Source organism: Mixophyes fleayi, chromosome 2, assembly GCF_038048845.1.
Source record: "Mixophyes fleayi isolate aMixFle1 chromosome 2, aMixFle1.hap1, whole genome shotgun sequence".
NCBI classification, from domain to species: domain Eukaryota; kingdom Metazoa; phylum Chordata; class Amphibia; order Anura; family Limnodynastidae; genus Mixophyes; species Mixophyes fleayi.
In genome coordinates, this window is record NC_134403.1 from 146,441,574 (window position 1) to 146,458,765 (window position 17,192).

A 17,192-nucleotide genomic window follows, 5' to 3' on the forward strand; every position below is an offset into this window, starting at 1 on the left:
TGCCCTCCTGCCTTGTCCACTATGCCACTCATATTCCCCTTTCTCCTTGAGGCCACTTTAGGCCTCATTAACTGACCTCCTCTCCCTCCCTCTCTCCTCTTGCCCTTTGTCTCCCCGTCACCTGCCGCCGTCCCTCTCTGCTACTGTCTGCTCCGCCCTCCCTTAGCCCCTTCTCTGTCTCCCCTCCGCCGCTACCTCTCTCCGTCCTGCCCCCCCTTTTCTCTGACCCCTTCCTTCCTCCTCTTCCCTTCCACCCTCCTTCCTTGGCTCTCTTATCCCCCTTGTCCTTCGCTCCTCTCTGCCCCCCTCCGCCTCTCTCCCCCCCTCACTATGCCCCCCGTTCACACGCCATTCCCATTCTCTCCCGGTGCCCCAACCCCCCCTCTTCCCCCCGCCCTCCCCAACGCACTGCCCACCTTGCCAACCTCATCCCCATCTCTCCTCTTCCCTCTTTCCCCCTCTCCTGTGCCCTCTGGAATGCTAGATCCGTCCGCAACAAACTCCCCGCTATCCATGACCTCTTCTTGTCCAACTCTTTTAACCTTCTTGCCATTACTGAAACCTGGCTCTCCGACTCTGACACTGCCTCCCCCGCCGTTCTCTCCTATGGTGGCCTCTCCTTCACCCACTCCGCCAGACCCGGAGCCCGTCAAGGCGGTGGTGTGGGCTTCCTCCTTTCCTCTGCCTGTACCTTTCGTGTCATCCCCCCTGAACCCTCTCTTTCCTTCTCCTCCTTTGAAGCCCACTCTATTCGTCTCTTCTACCCCATCCACCTCCGCGTCACTGTCATCCACCGCCCCCCTGGTCCCACCTCCCTCTTCATTGACAACTTTGCCGCCTGGCTTCCTCACCACCTCTCCTCTGACCTCCCCTCCATCATCCTTGGTGACTTTAACTTTCCTATCGACAACCCCACTGACCCTGCGTCCATTAAACTGCTCACCCTCTCCTCCTCCCTTGGCCTCACACAATGGACCTCTTCCTCTACCCACTGCCTTGGCCACTCCCTCGACCTAGTCTTCTTCCTCTGTAATCTCTCTGACTTCTGCATCTCTCCCTTACCTCTCTCCGACCACCATCTTCTCTCTCTCTCTTCCTCTCCCGCCCCCCTCCCCACGCCCATTCCTACTCAGTCCAGGCGCAACCTTGACGCTCTTGATCCTACTACTCTGTCCTCTACTCTCGATACTCTCCTTTCTCCCCTTTCCTCCCAGGCTTGCCCCAACCTAGCGGTCTCCCTCTACAACCTTACGCTCACCTCTGCTCTCGACGCCGTCGCCCCGGCCCATTCTGTCAACCCCCGTTGCTCCAAACCCCAACCCTGGCACTCCAAATTCACCCGCTTCCTCCAAAAATGCTCCCGAACGGCCGAGCGACACTGGAGAAAATCCCGCTCCCTGGCTGATTTTCTCCATTTTAAGTTCATCCTATCTTCCTACAGCTCCGCCCTCTCTCTCGCCAAACAATCTTTCTTTAAATCCCTCATCTCCTCCCAGTCCTCCAACCTCCGCCGCCTCTTTGCTGCCTCTTCGCCACCTTCAATACCCTCCTGTCCCCCCCTCCCCCTGTTCTACCCTCCTCCCTTACCGCCGCTGACTTTGCATCCTTCTTCTCCTCTAAAATCGAGGCCATCCGACTTGAATTCTGCTCCTCCCCTCCCCCGCATGCCCCCCCCCACTCGTCCTCCCTCTCCCCCCAGCCACCAATCCCTCTTCTCCTTCCGCCCCACTACGGGCGAAGAAGTCCACTCTCTCATTTCATCCTCCCCCCCCCGTCTACCTGTCCCCTTGACCCCATCCCCTCCCACCTCCTCCGCTCCCTCTCCCCCACCACCTGCTCCCACCTCGCCCACCTCTTTAATCTGTCCCTCTCCACCGGTATCTTCCCCTCCTCCTTCAAACACGCTCTTGTTTCCCCCATTCTCAAGAAACCTAATCTTGACCCCACCTCTCTCTCCAACTATCGCCCCATCTCTCTTCTCCCCTTTGCCTCCAAAATACTTGAGAGACTCGTCTGCAGCCGCCTCTCCACCTTCCTCTCTGAGCACTCCCTCCTTGACCCTCTCCAATCTGGCTTCCGCCCTCTCCACTCCACCGAAACTGCCCTGGCCACAGTCTCCAATGATCTCCTTTCTGCTAAGGCCAGGGGCCACTTCTCCCTTCTCATTCTCTTGGATCTCTCAGCGGCCTTTGACACCGTTGACCACCCACTCCTGCTCCACACCCTTCAATCCTTTGGCCTCTCTGGCTCCGTCCTGTCCTGGTTCACCTCTTACCTTGCTGACCGTTCCTTCTCGGTCACCACCTCTGGATCTCTCTCCCCCCCCTCCTCCCTTCCAGTAGGGGTCCCCCAAGGCTCTGTTCTCGGACCCCTACTGTTCTCTCTTTACACCTCTTCCCTGGGCAAACTCATCAGCTCCTTTGGTCTCAAGTACCACCTTTATGCGGATGACACCCAACTCTACCTTTCCTCTCCTGATCTCTCTCCCTCCCTCCTCTCCAGGGTGTCCGAATGCCTCTCTGCCATCTCCTCCTGGATGTCCTCTAAATTTCTCAAACTTAATCTTGCGAAAACCGAACTAATTGTCTTTCCTCCCGCTCATTCCCCCTGCCCTTCTGACCTCTCTATCACTGTACTCCACTCCTCTCTTTCCCCTGTTCCTCAAATTCGCTGCCTCGGTGTCATCCTCGACTCCTCTCTCTCCTTTGCCCCTCACATTCTCTCACTTGCAAAATCTTGCCGCTTCCAGCTGCGCAACATCGCGTGCATTCGGCCCTTCCTTTCCCAAGATGCCACTAAAGCTCTTGTCCACTCTCTTATCATCTCCCGCTTAGACTACTGCAACCTCCTCCTTACTGGCATCCCCCGCTCTCATCTCGCCCCCCTTCGCTCCGTTCTCAATGCTGCCGCTCGGCTTATTTTCCTTTCTCGCCGCTCCTCCTCTGTCTTCCCCCTCTACCAATCCCTTCACTGGCTCCCCTTCCCCTACAGAATCGTGTTCAAGCTCCTTACACTTACCTTCAAGGCCATCTCCAACTCCACCGCTCCCTACATCTCCAGCTTCATCTCCATCCATGCTCCATCCCGCCCTCTGTGTTCGGCCAATGACCGTCGCCTCTCTTCCCCCCTGGTCACCTCCTCCCACGCTCGCATCCAAGACTTCTCCCGTGCTGCCCCCCTCCACTGGAACCAGCTCCCCCGCTCCATCAGAACTTCACCCAACTTGTCCAGCTTCAAACGGGCCTTAAAAACCCACCTCTTCCTTATAGCCTTCCAGTCCCCCACTTAACTGCCCTCCTTCCTGTCTCCCACCTACCTTCCTCCTCGTCGCTCTCCTCTCCCCCCCTCCCCTCCGTCTTTGCCTCTGCTCTCCCCCTTTCCTCCTCCTACCCTTGTGTCTCTGTCCGTCCTACCCTCCCCTTAGATTGTACGCTCCTTCGAGCAGGGCCTCCTCTCCTCCTGTTCTCCACCACCTTAACTCTGCTCTCCAGCTCCTTGTCTCTTCCGTGAGGCCCTTCTACCCCTCTAGCTACCCCGCTGGGGCTCTCGCCTGTCATCTAGCTGTACTTTGAGCTTCCGAGTTACTGTGCTTTTTGTTAACTGTTCCGTGATGTCTCACCCTGTACTGTATTTCTGTCTGTCCCTGTACGGCGCTACGGATACCTAGTGGCGCCCTATAAATAAATAATAATAATAATAATAATAATAATAATAAAAGCTGAATAGGAAACGTCTTGATGCTTCCCCAATCCCTGTTTGTGATGACTAAAGAAAAGCTGATAAGGCGGCTGCAGTGCCAGCACCTTCTGCTCATGCCACCAGCTGCAGTGCCAGCACCTTCTGCTCATGCCACCAGCTGCAGTGCCAGCACCTTCTGCTCATGCCACCAGCTGCAGTGCCAGCACCTTCTGCTCATGCCACCAGCTGCAGTGCCAGTGTAGTATCTGCTGTAAGCATTCAATCTCACAGCATTTAACAGGCTCAACATCTAATAAAAAATGCTGGTTTTCCAGACTTGGTACGTTGGCCCAGATTCGAGGGCAACAGTTTTAGCTAGGATGTGAGAATCTGAGGCAGTGTGAAGACTTCCCTACTGCTCTTGTTAGTGATAACCTCCTGTTAGAATTGTGACAAAAGAGGAAGTGTCTGCGGCCACAGATCCTGCCCATGCCGTGGCATCTGGCAAAGATGATTCTGGCAGTGCTAGCTGTTTGGGGTGCTTCTGCCGTTCTGGCCACTTCATCAGAGGACTTTTTCCCTTCTGCTGTCTCCAGTGCTACAGCATTATGCACATTAGTAGTAAACAGATGCCTTTGTATTAGTCACCGTAGACACTTTGCCTCCATCCCAGGATTCATCCAGTGTCAGAGTCTCGCAGGTGGCAAAGGATATTCTGTGCCAATGCCTGTGTGAGTAACACACAGAAATTACATACACTATATGGACAAAAGTATTTGGCCACACCTGTTAATGACTGAATTGAGGTTTCAATCGGACCCATTGCCAGAGATTTATAAAAATCAAGCACCTAGCTATGTAGTCTCCATTTGTGATACAAAATTGGTCATTCTGAAGAGCTCAGTGACGTCAAGTGTGGTACCGTGATCGGATGCCACCCTTGCAATAAATGTAAGCACAAAAACTGGTGAGAGTTTAATGGAATGGGTTTCCATGGCTGAGAAGCTGCATGCAAGCCTTACATCACCCAACCAATGCCAAGCATCGGATGAAGTGGTTAAGTTTCGGTGTACTTTACAGACTCGTCCATCTGACTGCCAAACAGAGAAGTGTGATTCATCACTCCACAAAACACTTCTCTGTGTGGCAGTCAGATGGAGGAGTCTGGGTTTGGCAGATACCGGGAGAACGTTACCTGCCTGACTGCATTATGCCAACTGTGAAGTTTAGTGGAGGAGGGATAATGTTATGGAGCTGTTTTTCAGGGTTTGGACTAGGCACCTTATCTCCAGTGAAGGACAATTGTAATGCTTCAGCATACTAAGTCATTTTGGACAATGCTATGCTTCCAACTTTGTGGCCACAGTTTGGGGAAAGCCCTTTTCTATTCCAATATGACTGTGCCCCAGTACACAAAGCAAGGACTACAAAGACATGGTTTGATGAGTTCTGTGTGAAAGAAATTCACTGGCCTGTACAGAGTCCTGACCTCAACCCCATCGAACACTTTTGGGATGAACTGGAGCGAAGATTGCGAGCCAGGCCTTTTCGTGCCTGACCTCATAAATGCTCTGTAGAATGAATGGGCACAAATTTCTACAGAAGCACTCCAACATCTTGTGGAAAGTCTTCCAAAAGGGGGACCAACTCCATATTAAAGTATATGTATTTGAATACAATGTCGTCATTACAGTCCCTGTTGGTGTAATGTTCAAGCGTCTGAATTCTTTTGTCCATATAGTGTATGTGAGTAACCCAAATTCCTGCCAGTCATTTTTGCTGTCTTGCCAGTATTTCACTGGTGGGTCAATTAATGACTCAAAGACAGTCACCTAAATCTATGAATTATTGTGTAGAGCAGTCAGACTCCAGGGCATGTGGGCACCTCAGCTCTCCATCTACATCTCCCAAGAGTGCACATGATGAACCTGGGCAAGATTGGCAGGAGTTTTGTGGCAACTAGACACTGGGACAGCTGTTGCTCTACAAGACAGTGGCACTGGTAGTAGTGTAGCCTCTAGCAGTAGGAAGACCGCTTACTCTGAGGTTGTCATGGGCAAACATACAGATTTCAGGGAGTGCCTATGCCAGCGCTGTGGATATTGGCACCTTCTGCTCCACTCACGCAGTACCGATTAATACCAGGGCAGGAAATAATTGTGAGGGCAAAACAAATAGTGAGTATAGACTTCTTTATAGCAAGATGGCAGTCTCAAATTTTAAATGTATCTGACTTTCCTTTGTCTGTTAAGAAAGGGAATATTTTGATAAGTGTATCTGAAGACTCTCCTCTAAAGGGGGTGTGATATCAAGTCATCTGCATATATCTATCCCTCACAGCATCTGCCTGAACTTAGCGCTTTGAAATCACCACTCAAAAACCTATTTACAACAGATATTTAAAATTCAGCAACGTTGCATGGAGATGGGAACAAACATCTAGAGATGACTGCATGGCAGCCCCTAGACGGACAGTTTGCAGGAACTATCATCATCATCAACATCTGCTACAGAATGTGTATATCCAACAATAAAATATAGGACATGCATTTAAAAAATATTTTAACTATGTTAGTTAAACAAGAAAAATCACATTAGAAGACTTCTCCTTTAAAGGCCCACTAAACCTAAATAGAAGTTACCTTACATAAAAAAAAACAATAAGGGTCTGATTTATTAAGGCACGCATAATGGACATATTGGGCCTGAGCATACTGAGCGCAACATGGGTTTGTTTTAAAATGCATGGAATTTGGGCATACAAATGATGGAACAACGTCCTGCTGATTCTGCATTGTGTATGCACTCATGATCGGCAGTGTCCATAATGTCTGGAGTGTGCAGAATCACAATCTTTTCAGCTGATGGTTATAATAGAGGAAGAGCACAGATCTGAAGGTAAGTTGTGTAAAAAATGTGTTTAGTGTGTACACATGAATCGGCACTTTTTTTTTTTTTTTTTTCATTCGTTTGTAAAATAGTTAGGAATATCACATTGAGAGAAATTTTGTATAGTGTATACCCAGCCTTAGGCTTGCCATTCACATGGTGAGCCAAGTAGGAAAAGATGCAGCCATTTGGTACCAGTCTGGGAGGATCACTTCTGGTGTCACAGGCCTATTAGTGCAGTTGGAAGGTGAAACATACATGGACCAATAGCAATAATCTTCAGACTACATTTACTTATGTGTCTGGTAAGCACTTTGTCCATTTTAATCATTAAAGGGAATTACAACCATTTTGGGGCTACAAGTTGCAATATTGAACCAACCACCTGATACTGTCAAAGATATTTCGCTCTTTTATACAAGGTATCTAGTATTTTATTAGTCCTTTAACCTCTTGCAGATCTTATGCCTTTCATGTATTGCAGCTGAGAGCAACAGAACACTGCATTTGTGATGTAATTATAGTTCAGATTACCAAACTATTAGCAATGGGACTTTAAAATATAATTATATTGGTGGACAGATGTAGTCGGAGACAGATTTGACTATGCCCTCCATTATTGTGTAATCTGCATCTTTTTTAATGGTTTCAAGGCTCTGCTAGGCAGGATCTTATATACGGTTGTTTCTCCAGGCTCCCTGAAAAGTACCTTTGTCCTGCATCCATATTAATGGCTGAAACATTTTGTGTAATTTAGAATTTGGTTCCTCAGTAGGCAGATTACAGGTCTGCTCACACATCACAGAGCTTTGTGCAGGGAGACTACACATTCTGCAATGCACTGAAGTTTGCATGCTCATCTGCAGCAAAAGAAACCAGCCACATGCTTAGGCCAGTGCAGTCAACAGTCTATAATGAACAGCAAGTGATCTGGTGAGAAAGCCATTGGTGAAGCTTTGCCGAATCAGAGGACTGACTGTACTTGATCTTATTCTTTGCCCAGAGCAGTCGAATACCTCCTCACAATGCAGTGAGGTCAGCGCCACACTTGAGATCAGAGGAGGAATGACGTGCAGTCCGCACAGGTGGCCCCTCCATCCTCTGCAGGAAAGAGCTGTGTGACTCCTGCTTATTCCGTTAAAGTGAGTTAAGTATTATGAATACCTGTTGGCTGATAAATCCCCTAGAATCTCTCTGCGAGGTGTGACAAAATGTAGCATATCTAATGATTGTTATTTTCTGTTGAATTTATGTATAACACTGAATATTTTATGTAACCTTTCAAAGTGTATTTTGTTAACTGACTGGTTTGACTGAGGCAAGTGTCAATGGTCTTGTGAAAGTAGCCAGGCCCAGAGACACAGATAAATCTCTGAGTAGTTTGTGTATGCAGTGGAGTTAGACTTACCCAAGTGGAATGAATGAGCAGAGGTGAGACTTCAAGGTCCTCTGGACATTCCGATCTCTGCTCACTACGAAAGCCCTGTGACATTTGGGAAATCAATCTGTCTTTATTGACAGCTAAATTCCTAAGGTGGGGGGTGAAGAGCCAGTAAGAAATGGTTTAAAATCTTCTGCCTTAGATATCAAATTGTTCATTTCTTTGAGGGAGTCTATCAAGACTGAAATGGCCCATACTTCTCAACGGTGTTCCCTCACACATCAGGTCTTAACTAGTAGGTAGTAACTCTGATTTTATTTCCTATTTTATTTTCTGAAACTCATTTGTGCAACATTTTGTATGTCGTTATTAATTTTTGTAAATAAGACTTGGAAATATTTTTCAGATTAAACATATTTAATCTAGCGTATTTCTCCGTGATTCTTTGAACTTACAAAGCCCAGGGAGGCTCATGCTACATGTGTATGTAATTTAAGTGTGAAACATTAATAAGTGGTTCTGGTGAACGTAAGGACACCATGATAAATCCTTTGTGGTGGTAGAAAAGGTGTATTCATTGTTAAGAAACTAAGGTAACACCAGTCACAGCCAGCTGTTCAGATTGCTGTATCTAGGACAGGCGGGGCGTTCGTGACACGAGTTCTTCACCTTTAGCAGCCCCCTTTCTCTGCTCACCAATATTCTGTTGCCTCCAGGGTAGTAGTAGGGGCTTATAAGCATATTTTGTGTGTGTGGACAGAACACAGCAAAGAGCAGGACAAAGACAGGGCAAGTGACGCTAAGGATCCTGGTGCAGCATACAGAGGCAAGGTCCAAAAGCAGGGATAATAGACTGAGAACAGAGGCTGGCAGTAATCCAAGACAGTCGTAATAGGGTCAGGGCTGGCAGCAGACTAAGGAAAATTCAGAAACGGGCAAATGTGAAAAGGCATTCAAAAGCAGGGTCAGTAAACGGTCCGGGTCAAACACGGAGTCAGTAGAATTCACAACAGGAACAAACATACACAGGGTCAAAAAGAGCTATCACCAGCACAAGTGGTAGGGAGAGAGGTATATAAAGGTTGAATAACCAATAGGAATCAGGCACTCCCATAGATATAATTAGCCCGTGCCTGTGCTGAATAGTGAGGCTAAGCAGCTGCTGCTTAGCATCCAGCTAGACTTAGGAAAAAAATCAGGGAACAGAGCAGGCACGCTGTTTTCCGTTGTCTAAGACAAACTAGCCAAGAGCGAGGTGGCAGATGATTGGACTCTAGACACTGGTTACCGCTACTAGGCAACCGCCTAAGTGAGCACAGCATCCGTCTCCGTTTCTAGCACAAATGCATTTTTAGGCAGGGTGTTGTTCGTCTTTAGATTAGTAGTAGGTGATCAGTGGTACTACTGGTAAAGGGTAGTTGGGGGGTTGAGCATAGTTTTGTTTGGAATCTTGGGGACACAGAAATACAGATTGGCAGCCCTTTTAAAGGTCAGAGGGCCGCACATTCAAGTGCATCAGCTTGCCCGTCACTGCTCTAACAGCCCATACAGCAGCTAGGAAAAAAGGGTAAGGACTACTAAATTGCTTGTTAGGGATAATATTTTTAATAGAAAGGTGGGCATGTCCTTTAAAAAGATATATTAAAACAGAGTATCAACATGCTTAAGCTCAAAGGAAAAGACAAAAGTCTAGAATTCTCACTGTTTTACTCTGAGTGTATACTCTGGCAGCACATTCCATGGATCGTGCGTGCATGATCTTCTGGTACTTGTTTAACCCATGATTTACATTATGTCGCTTGTGTGAACAGCAGATATGCAGGCACTTGGGTCACTAATCCCGATGCTGCACCATTTGCAAAGCAGTTTTGCTCTCAATGGAATGTGACGTAAACAACTTCTGCAAATATGCTTGTCTGCCCTGAGAGCAGTTGGCTCCTGCTATGTTTGTGAGCAATATGTATCTAAACACTTCTGAATAAGCCCTAACGGTTATTTACACTTTTGCACGTTTCAGACATATTCTGAATGTAAAAAATGTACATAAGTATTTACAAAATAACCCTTACCGTGAATCCACCGCTAATCTAAGTATCCTTCAAATATATGAAGGTTGCTTCGCAGCAAGTGTCGTGGATATCTGCTGCTCTGCGTATCATTTCGTTTTTCAGTCCCCATAAAAGAGTATTGGGACTGCTGCTTAACGCAATTCAACGAGTTCCGAAAAATAAATTTTTTCAGAATCTTGTTATGTTAATGTATGTCAGCTTCAGCTGGCGTACATTAACGTAATTGAAAACTTTTGAGCTGTCAGCTCCGCAGCGCGGGAAAAGTCTTGGATTCTATAGTGGGAAGAGGTGAGTGGAGGAGAGGTGGCGATCATTGGCTGAGCGCAGGGAGCGGGCGGGTGTGTGAATGGAGAGGAGGTTAGAGATATAAGGGGCAGTAGACTGGGAGAGAGCCTTGTAAGTGGTGGTAAGGAGTTTGAAAAGGATTCTATAGGGGAAGGGGAGCCAGTGTAAGGCAAGACAGAGAGGGGAGGCAGAGGAGGAGCGGCGTGAGAGGAAGATGAGTCTCGCAGCCGCATTGAGCATAGAGCGGAGGGGGGCGAGGTGGGAGCAGGGGAGGCCAGTAAGGAGGAGGTTGCAGTAGTCGAGGCGGGAGATGATGAGAGCATGGATGATAGTTTTAGTGGCATCTTGAGAGAGGAAGGAAAAGAGTAAAGGGCCAAGAACAGAGCCCTGAGGGACTCCTACAGGGAGAGGGGAGGGGGTGGAGGAAGAATCATGCGAAGCTATAAGAAGAATGTTGGTATTTTATTTTTTTACCGGTTTCTCTTCAGGGTGCCATTAAAAATGTATGATTCTGGACTACCACGGCAACCAGAGTCATAGGATACATGATAAAGTGAGCAGAGAGGCTCTGGAACACCCCCTGAGCTCTGCACTGAGACATCTTCTTCTCCCTCTGCCATATGACATGCTGAGAGCTGAGAGCTGTGAGCCTGTGTCTGTTTAGCAGACTGACTGTCTGGCAGCCATTTTTAGTTGCTAGGAGAGCTTTTGACATGGAAATAATGATTTGTTGGAGGGTAGCTAAGAAAAATGAGGCATACTTACAATGTACTTACATTTATTATTTTTTATTCTTTAAATAGCAGTGTATGTGGAAGTGCTGCTTTAAAAATGGCGAAGCATCCAGAAATTTCAGAAATCCATCTTAATGGGTGATAACAGTTAAGACTTGAAACAGCTTTCATAGCAACCTCCTACTGCTGTTTTAAAGCTGCAATATGTTTAGTATGCAGTGTTATTATATTAATATACTGTATAAATAGTATTTAAGATAAATCTGTATAGTGGTGTAAGTACATTGAGATGTACATAATTATATATACAAAGGATGTTGTAACTTAATTAGTAACGAGCAGTGGAATGCTGACTGGGAGCAAGAGCAAGACCAAATTACCCGCACATGTTACTAACTGACATGCACATCCATGTGACCAGAGCAAGCCTCCCACCATGCCTCCAGACTCGCCAGTCAGCCTACAGCAACTTAAGCCGCAAGAAGAAAGGTAGGGTGTAAAGCAGTAGAAGGGAAGAGAGAAGTGTGAGAAGGGTTGAGGAGCAATTAGAAGGGGAAATAGAGTGTGAAGAGAAGAGGTAAAAAACAGGAAAGAAGCTGAAGAAAAGAAGTGAAAATTGGGGAAAACAGGATAAGGGGGAGAGAAAAGGGAGTCACTGAGAGAACAAATATATTTACTTAAGTCATTTAATGAATCATTCAGTTTGGAAAGTGACAAAGCGAGAAAAACATGAGACAACTTTTATTAAAAGAGAAATAGAAAAGGAGATTTACTGAGAAGTGAAATAAGGGAAAATGAGACCAAAAAAATTGGAACGATCAAAATACACAACAGATAAACAGATTCAAAGAAGGAAAAATAAGATATATAGCATTAAAAAGGGAGAGAGGTTAAGAGTAAGGCTGGGTACACACTACAAAATTTCTCTGACGTTATATCCTTAACAATTTTACTAACAATTAAAAAAAAAAAGTCCCGATCAGCATGCCAATTCATGTGTGCGCACTAAACACATTTTCCACGATTTACCTTCAGATCTGTGCTCTTCATCTGTCATAACCATCAGCTGAAAAAGATTGCGACTCTGCACACTCCATAGAGATCTATGGACACTGCTAGTCATGAGAGCATACACACTGCAGAATTGGAATGACGTTGCACAAACATTGAAGGACATTTTTAGTCCAGTTTGAAATCAAACCAAAGGATACCATGTGCTTTGGAACGATAATTGTTCATCGTTGCAGTGCACACACTAATGCGATATCGGGCTGAACGGGTCATTTATCGTGTGATTGGCTTGTTAATAAGTTAAAAACACTGTAGTGTGTACCCAGCCTTAGCTTTAAACATAATGAATATAAGAGACAGATAAAAATGGAAAATTAAAGACAGATGAACAATACAGATAGTGAGTGATAGGAAAAGAAAATGATTTAATTAATCCCTGAAAAGAAGAAACTGAAAGTAATAAATTAGTATACAGTGAGAAACAAGAAGTACAAGTGACAGGATTTTTAGCTACTGGAAGTATAGATTTTAGCCAGAGTAGAGGTCCTGACAGAGAAAGCAAAGTGTAATGGATTGTAATATAGAGACAGGCAACACCACAGGGAAAACCAGGGATTCATGAGGTAAAAATGGGTAATAGTAAGTAAAGTGCAGTTTAAAGAAGAGGACAGAGTAAAGAATAAGTGATAGCAACAGACAGTACAAGCCACCAGGACTACAGGGAATACTTCAGCTGCAACCAGTTAAGCGTCCATAAAGGCAGTGAAGACTGACAACTACATCTCTTCAGAACAGTTTCCCCCACGGATCAGGTCGTCTCTTCCATTGGGCACAATAGGCAGGTGCCCAGGGCCCTGCGGGCAAGGGGGCCCGTCCGAGGCAGCGCTGAAAAAAAAATCCTGCAAAAAGAAAATACTTACTTTGCGGTCACGTCAGATGGCGATCCGGCTCCCTCACTGGTCCCCTCTTCTGTGCTGTGCTCGCAGTGAATGTTGGAGTGAAGAGACTCAGCGCGGAAAAAAGAAGAGGGGATCGGACTTAAGGTAAGTTAAGAGGGCCCTTATATATACATTTAAAAAAAAGTGATTATATATATATATATATATATATATATATATATATATATATATATATATAATCACTTTTTTTTTACATACATATATTTTTTTTACACACACACTAATATATATATATATATATATATATATATATATATATATGTATGTATAAAATTTATATTTAGGGGCCCCGGTGCACTGCATTGCCCGTGGGCCCATAATGTAGTTAAGGTGGCCCTGATCAGGATATCAACCAAAAAAACAGTCTAAAGACAAGCATAGTTGCAATCTTTAACGATTGGCCTCCGGGAGTTTCGGCGTAGAGGTGGGCGTGAGGGGGTGGGACTCCGCAAATAGCATCATTTTGGTCCCGCCTATGACGTAATGACGCAAATGCGTCATTTTAGCACCGGAGCCGGGCCAAAATAATGAGATTTTCAGAGAATCGCATCATGAAGGCTTCAAATCTGCCCACTTCACTAGATAATTGGGCAGATGCAGGAGAATTGTCAGCTCTCCCGGAATTCGGGAGTCTCCCAGGCATTCCGGGAGAGTTGACAAGTATGTAGACAAGTAGGTACTAGTTAAAGGAAAAGACTAAAGAAAAACAAGTAACAATTGGAACTAGTTCTGATTTGTCCTTCACCAGCAACGTTAGGCTGCCGATGAAGACATAAAACACTTCATATAGCTGGGGTTTCTTTGCTGGGGCTCCGTGAGTAGCCCGGGCATAGTAAATAGCAGCAGTGTTTCAATATGAATGGCTGCGATTTGTAGCAATGCATATTGCTTGATACAGCAATAGTTTAATAAATAGACCCGTAAGACTTGATTTTAAGATTTTTTGAAAAACCCTAAGAGGTGTGAGCAAAATGAAGCTAAATGTAGTCATATGTTCAGTTGCAATGAGCATTTTGTGACCCATACTTGAATAGCTCTACCAGCATTAGACGTGAATAAATGTCGTACCAGACAACCTGTGCCAAATTCAACCCCCCCCCCCCAACTATCTGTATAGATGTTTGATTATCACCTATGATAAATGTGGCACCCATAACCTACATTACAGGTGTTTTAAAAAGGAATTAGTTGCATTTGGCGGAGAGGTAAATAAACATGATATTTTAGTGCTGTAATTCATCTAATATCACAGAAATCCACACACGCTGTCTGAAGGACCGATGGGTATAACAGATCCTGCTGTATTCTGTATTACAGTGCCAGAATCAAAGATGGCTGCCCCCGATTTATTACACCGAGTGACGTCATTACTCAGAGACACGATAGCGATGTGTAGACTCGGAAGCCACGCTGGGGCCAGTAGTGTGTGCCGGGAGTGAGTGCCGGGAGTGAGTGTGCTGTGAGCTCGCTGTGGGATGGCCGTGTACCATGATGAGGTTGAGATTGAAGACTTCGAGTATGACGAGGACACGGAGACCTATTATTATCCCTGTCCCTGTGGGGATAGATTCGCCATCACCAAGGTACTAGTGTGTGATCTCGTCATTGCGATGATTAATGCATCTGGAACACGGCTCAAGTGCCACAGCTGACACAGTGTACTGGGCCGCATGGCTTACACCCATCAGTGTACCGTGTTATATGTTAGGGACAGGACTCAGGAACCACATCTGTCACATCATTGTACCATGTTATGTGACGGGGCTCATTGATCACACCTGTCTTGTCATTGTACCATGTTATGTGACAGTGCTCATTGACCACACCTGTCTTGTCATTGTACCATGTTATGTGACGGGGCTCATTGATCACACCTGTCATGTCATTGTACCAAGTTATGTGACAGTGCTCATTGACCACACCTGTCATGTCATTGTACCATGTTACATGTTATGTGACAGGGCTCATTGACCACACTTGTCATGTCATTGTACCATGTTTTGGGAAAGTGCTCATGGACCACAATTGTCACATCAATGTACTGTGTTTCATGATTTGGGACAGGTCTCAGAGACCACACGTGTGACATCATTGTACTATAATATATTATGTGACAGGGCTCACTGGCCACACCTGTCACATTGTACCATGTTACATGTTCTGGGACAAGGCTCGGTGAATTATTAGCTACAGTTTGTCTTCCATGTTTGTTTTTTTTATAGTGTTTAAATTCATCAGTATCCTGGAGTGCTAGTTTCAGATAAATTACATAATACTATGTTCGTTATCTTTTGTGAGTCATGTAGGTACCTGGGAGCAAGGCCCCTTGTCTTTTAGGTAATTTACTATCTACTGAAATGTTATTTGTCAGTTTTCAAAGGCTACACATTTGTAATGTTTGTCAAAAAAAATGTGCATTTTAGGAGGATCTGGAAAATGGAGAAGAAGTTGCAACGTGTCCCAGTTGTTCATTAGTTGTGAGAGTTATCTATGATAAGGTGAGTACTTGTCAGACACCCCAGCCAATACCAGGAGCAAGGCGGTGCATAACTTGAACATCTGCCATGCTAAAGTAGACATAAAAGTCATAACTTCATTTGTAAGCTTTATTGTTTGTATTATCCTTTAAATAAACACAAAACAAGGCAAAATATGATATGACCCATATGTTGTACATTTATGAAAACTGATGCACAAGTGCTGTCACCTATAGCTATCGGATGTTTGCTTTCATTTTGTAACCTAGAAAAATGGGTGAATCTGATTGATTGCCATGAGTTAAAACTGTTTTTTTTGTGCACAGTTGTCTGTGCAGAAGCATTAAGAAATGTCCCTGGTTAATACGAAGGTAGAGGTTTTGGAGTTTTTCAAATCTGTGACAAGCTGTAGACGTTGCATTGTGAGTGTCATTAACCCTGCCTAAAGCATCCATTGTTTGCTTAATGCTAGTTTTTTGATTGAGGGATCTTAAAAAGAAAAAATTACCACATGGTCCTATTTGTGTATGAATTTATAACATGTACCCCCCAATGTGTATATATGTTTGCGAAGTAGTTGAAATGTGCAAATCAATACCTCTTCTATTTTTAATTTATTCATTACTTATATCTTGAAGTGCTAACAAATACTGTAGTTAACCACCAACACTCATTAATATTGATAATTACTTCCCACCTACTTGTACAATATAAGATGAATAGTGGGTGCACTGGACTTGTAGTATTACTTTATTAATGCATAAAACAACCAATGTTTTAGTGCAGTTTATGGATCATCATAAGGTACCTGCAGATTAGAAATACATCAGTTGTTATAGCACTTGCTGAAAACACAATGGGATTTTAAATAATCGTTTTGTTTTGTTTGTAGGATGAATTTATGACAGGTGAAGTTATCCCGGAACCTGTGTCCAGCAAAAGTGAAATGTTAAAATGCTGATTATCATCTAGTGGTGGGAAAAGATAAGTGAGTGGATCCACCAGCACGGACAGTTGGAAGAAACGGAAGTGGCTGCTACTAGACTCTCAATCAGAAACTTTTTACAGAATGTCAGACAAAATTGCAACTGACTTGAGATATATTTTATTATTGTTTAGGCCTTTATTAAAGGCATGGTTTGTTTCTTAAAAAGGTTTGAGCTACACATGCAGACCTTATTGAGACTTTACATTATTACACTCCTCCACCCATTGAAAAGCTTTAAATCTGGGTAGTTGTGCAATAGATTAGCATGTTTTTACATGGCTCAGAATAATTTATACTCTTGTGCTGGGTGTGGAAATAGCTATATTCTAAATTAGGTGGTTGTATTGTATTATTTGCTTTTACAAAGTCCTGGATCCGCATATTCGCGGCCATTACAAACCATGCAAAATATAAAAAAAATATTTAATACAAATTGTATATATGTATTTTTTAATAAAATTATTTTTAAGTTTTCACTGTGCTTTCCAATGAAATGTGTTTACTTATAAGATCATTACCAGAATCTTAAAGTTTTGTGGGAACTACATATTGTGTTGAAATGCAGATCTTCTACGTTATCAGTTTTTATTCTGTACTTCTATCCCAAAACTTTCATGAAATAGTTAAACTTGCTGGCGATGGGTGATTATATCAGAAGCTGCTGGGTTCCCGGACTTAAGAACCCTGCAGTTACCTCAATTGGGGAATTTGTCTAGTGAGG

At 44.6% G+C, this 17,192-nt stretch overlaps 1 protein-coding gene across 1 annotated transcript; it reads left to right on the forward strand.

Moving 5' to 3' along the window:
* The first annotated feature begins 14,409 nt into the window (after nt 1-14,409).
* DPH3 (diphthamide biosynthesis 3) lies at nt 14,410-16,947 on the forward strand. Its single transcript, XM_075198056.1, has 3 exons — nt 14,410-14,589; nt 15,430-15,504; nt 16,376-16,947. Exons 1-3 carry the CDS (start codon nt 14,482-14,484, stop codon nt 16,442-16,444), a joined length of 252 nt encoding a protein of 83 aa, XP_075054157.1. The 5' UTR covers nt 14,410-14,481; the 3' UTR covers nt 16,445-16,947.
* The last annotated feature ends 245 nt before the right edge of the window (nt 16,948-17,192 follow it).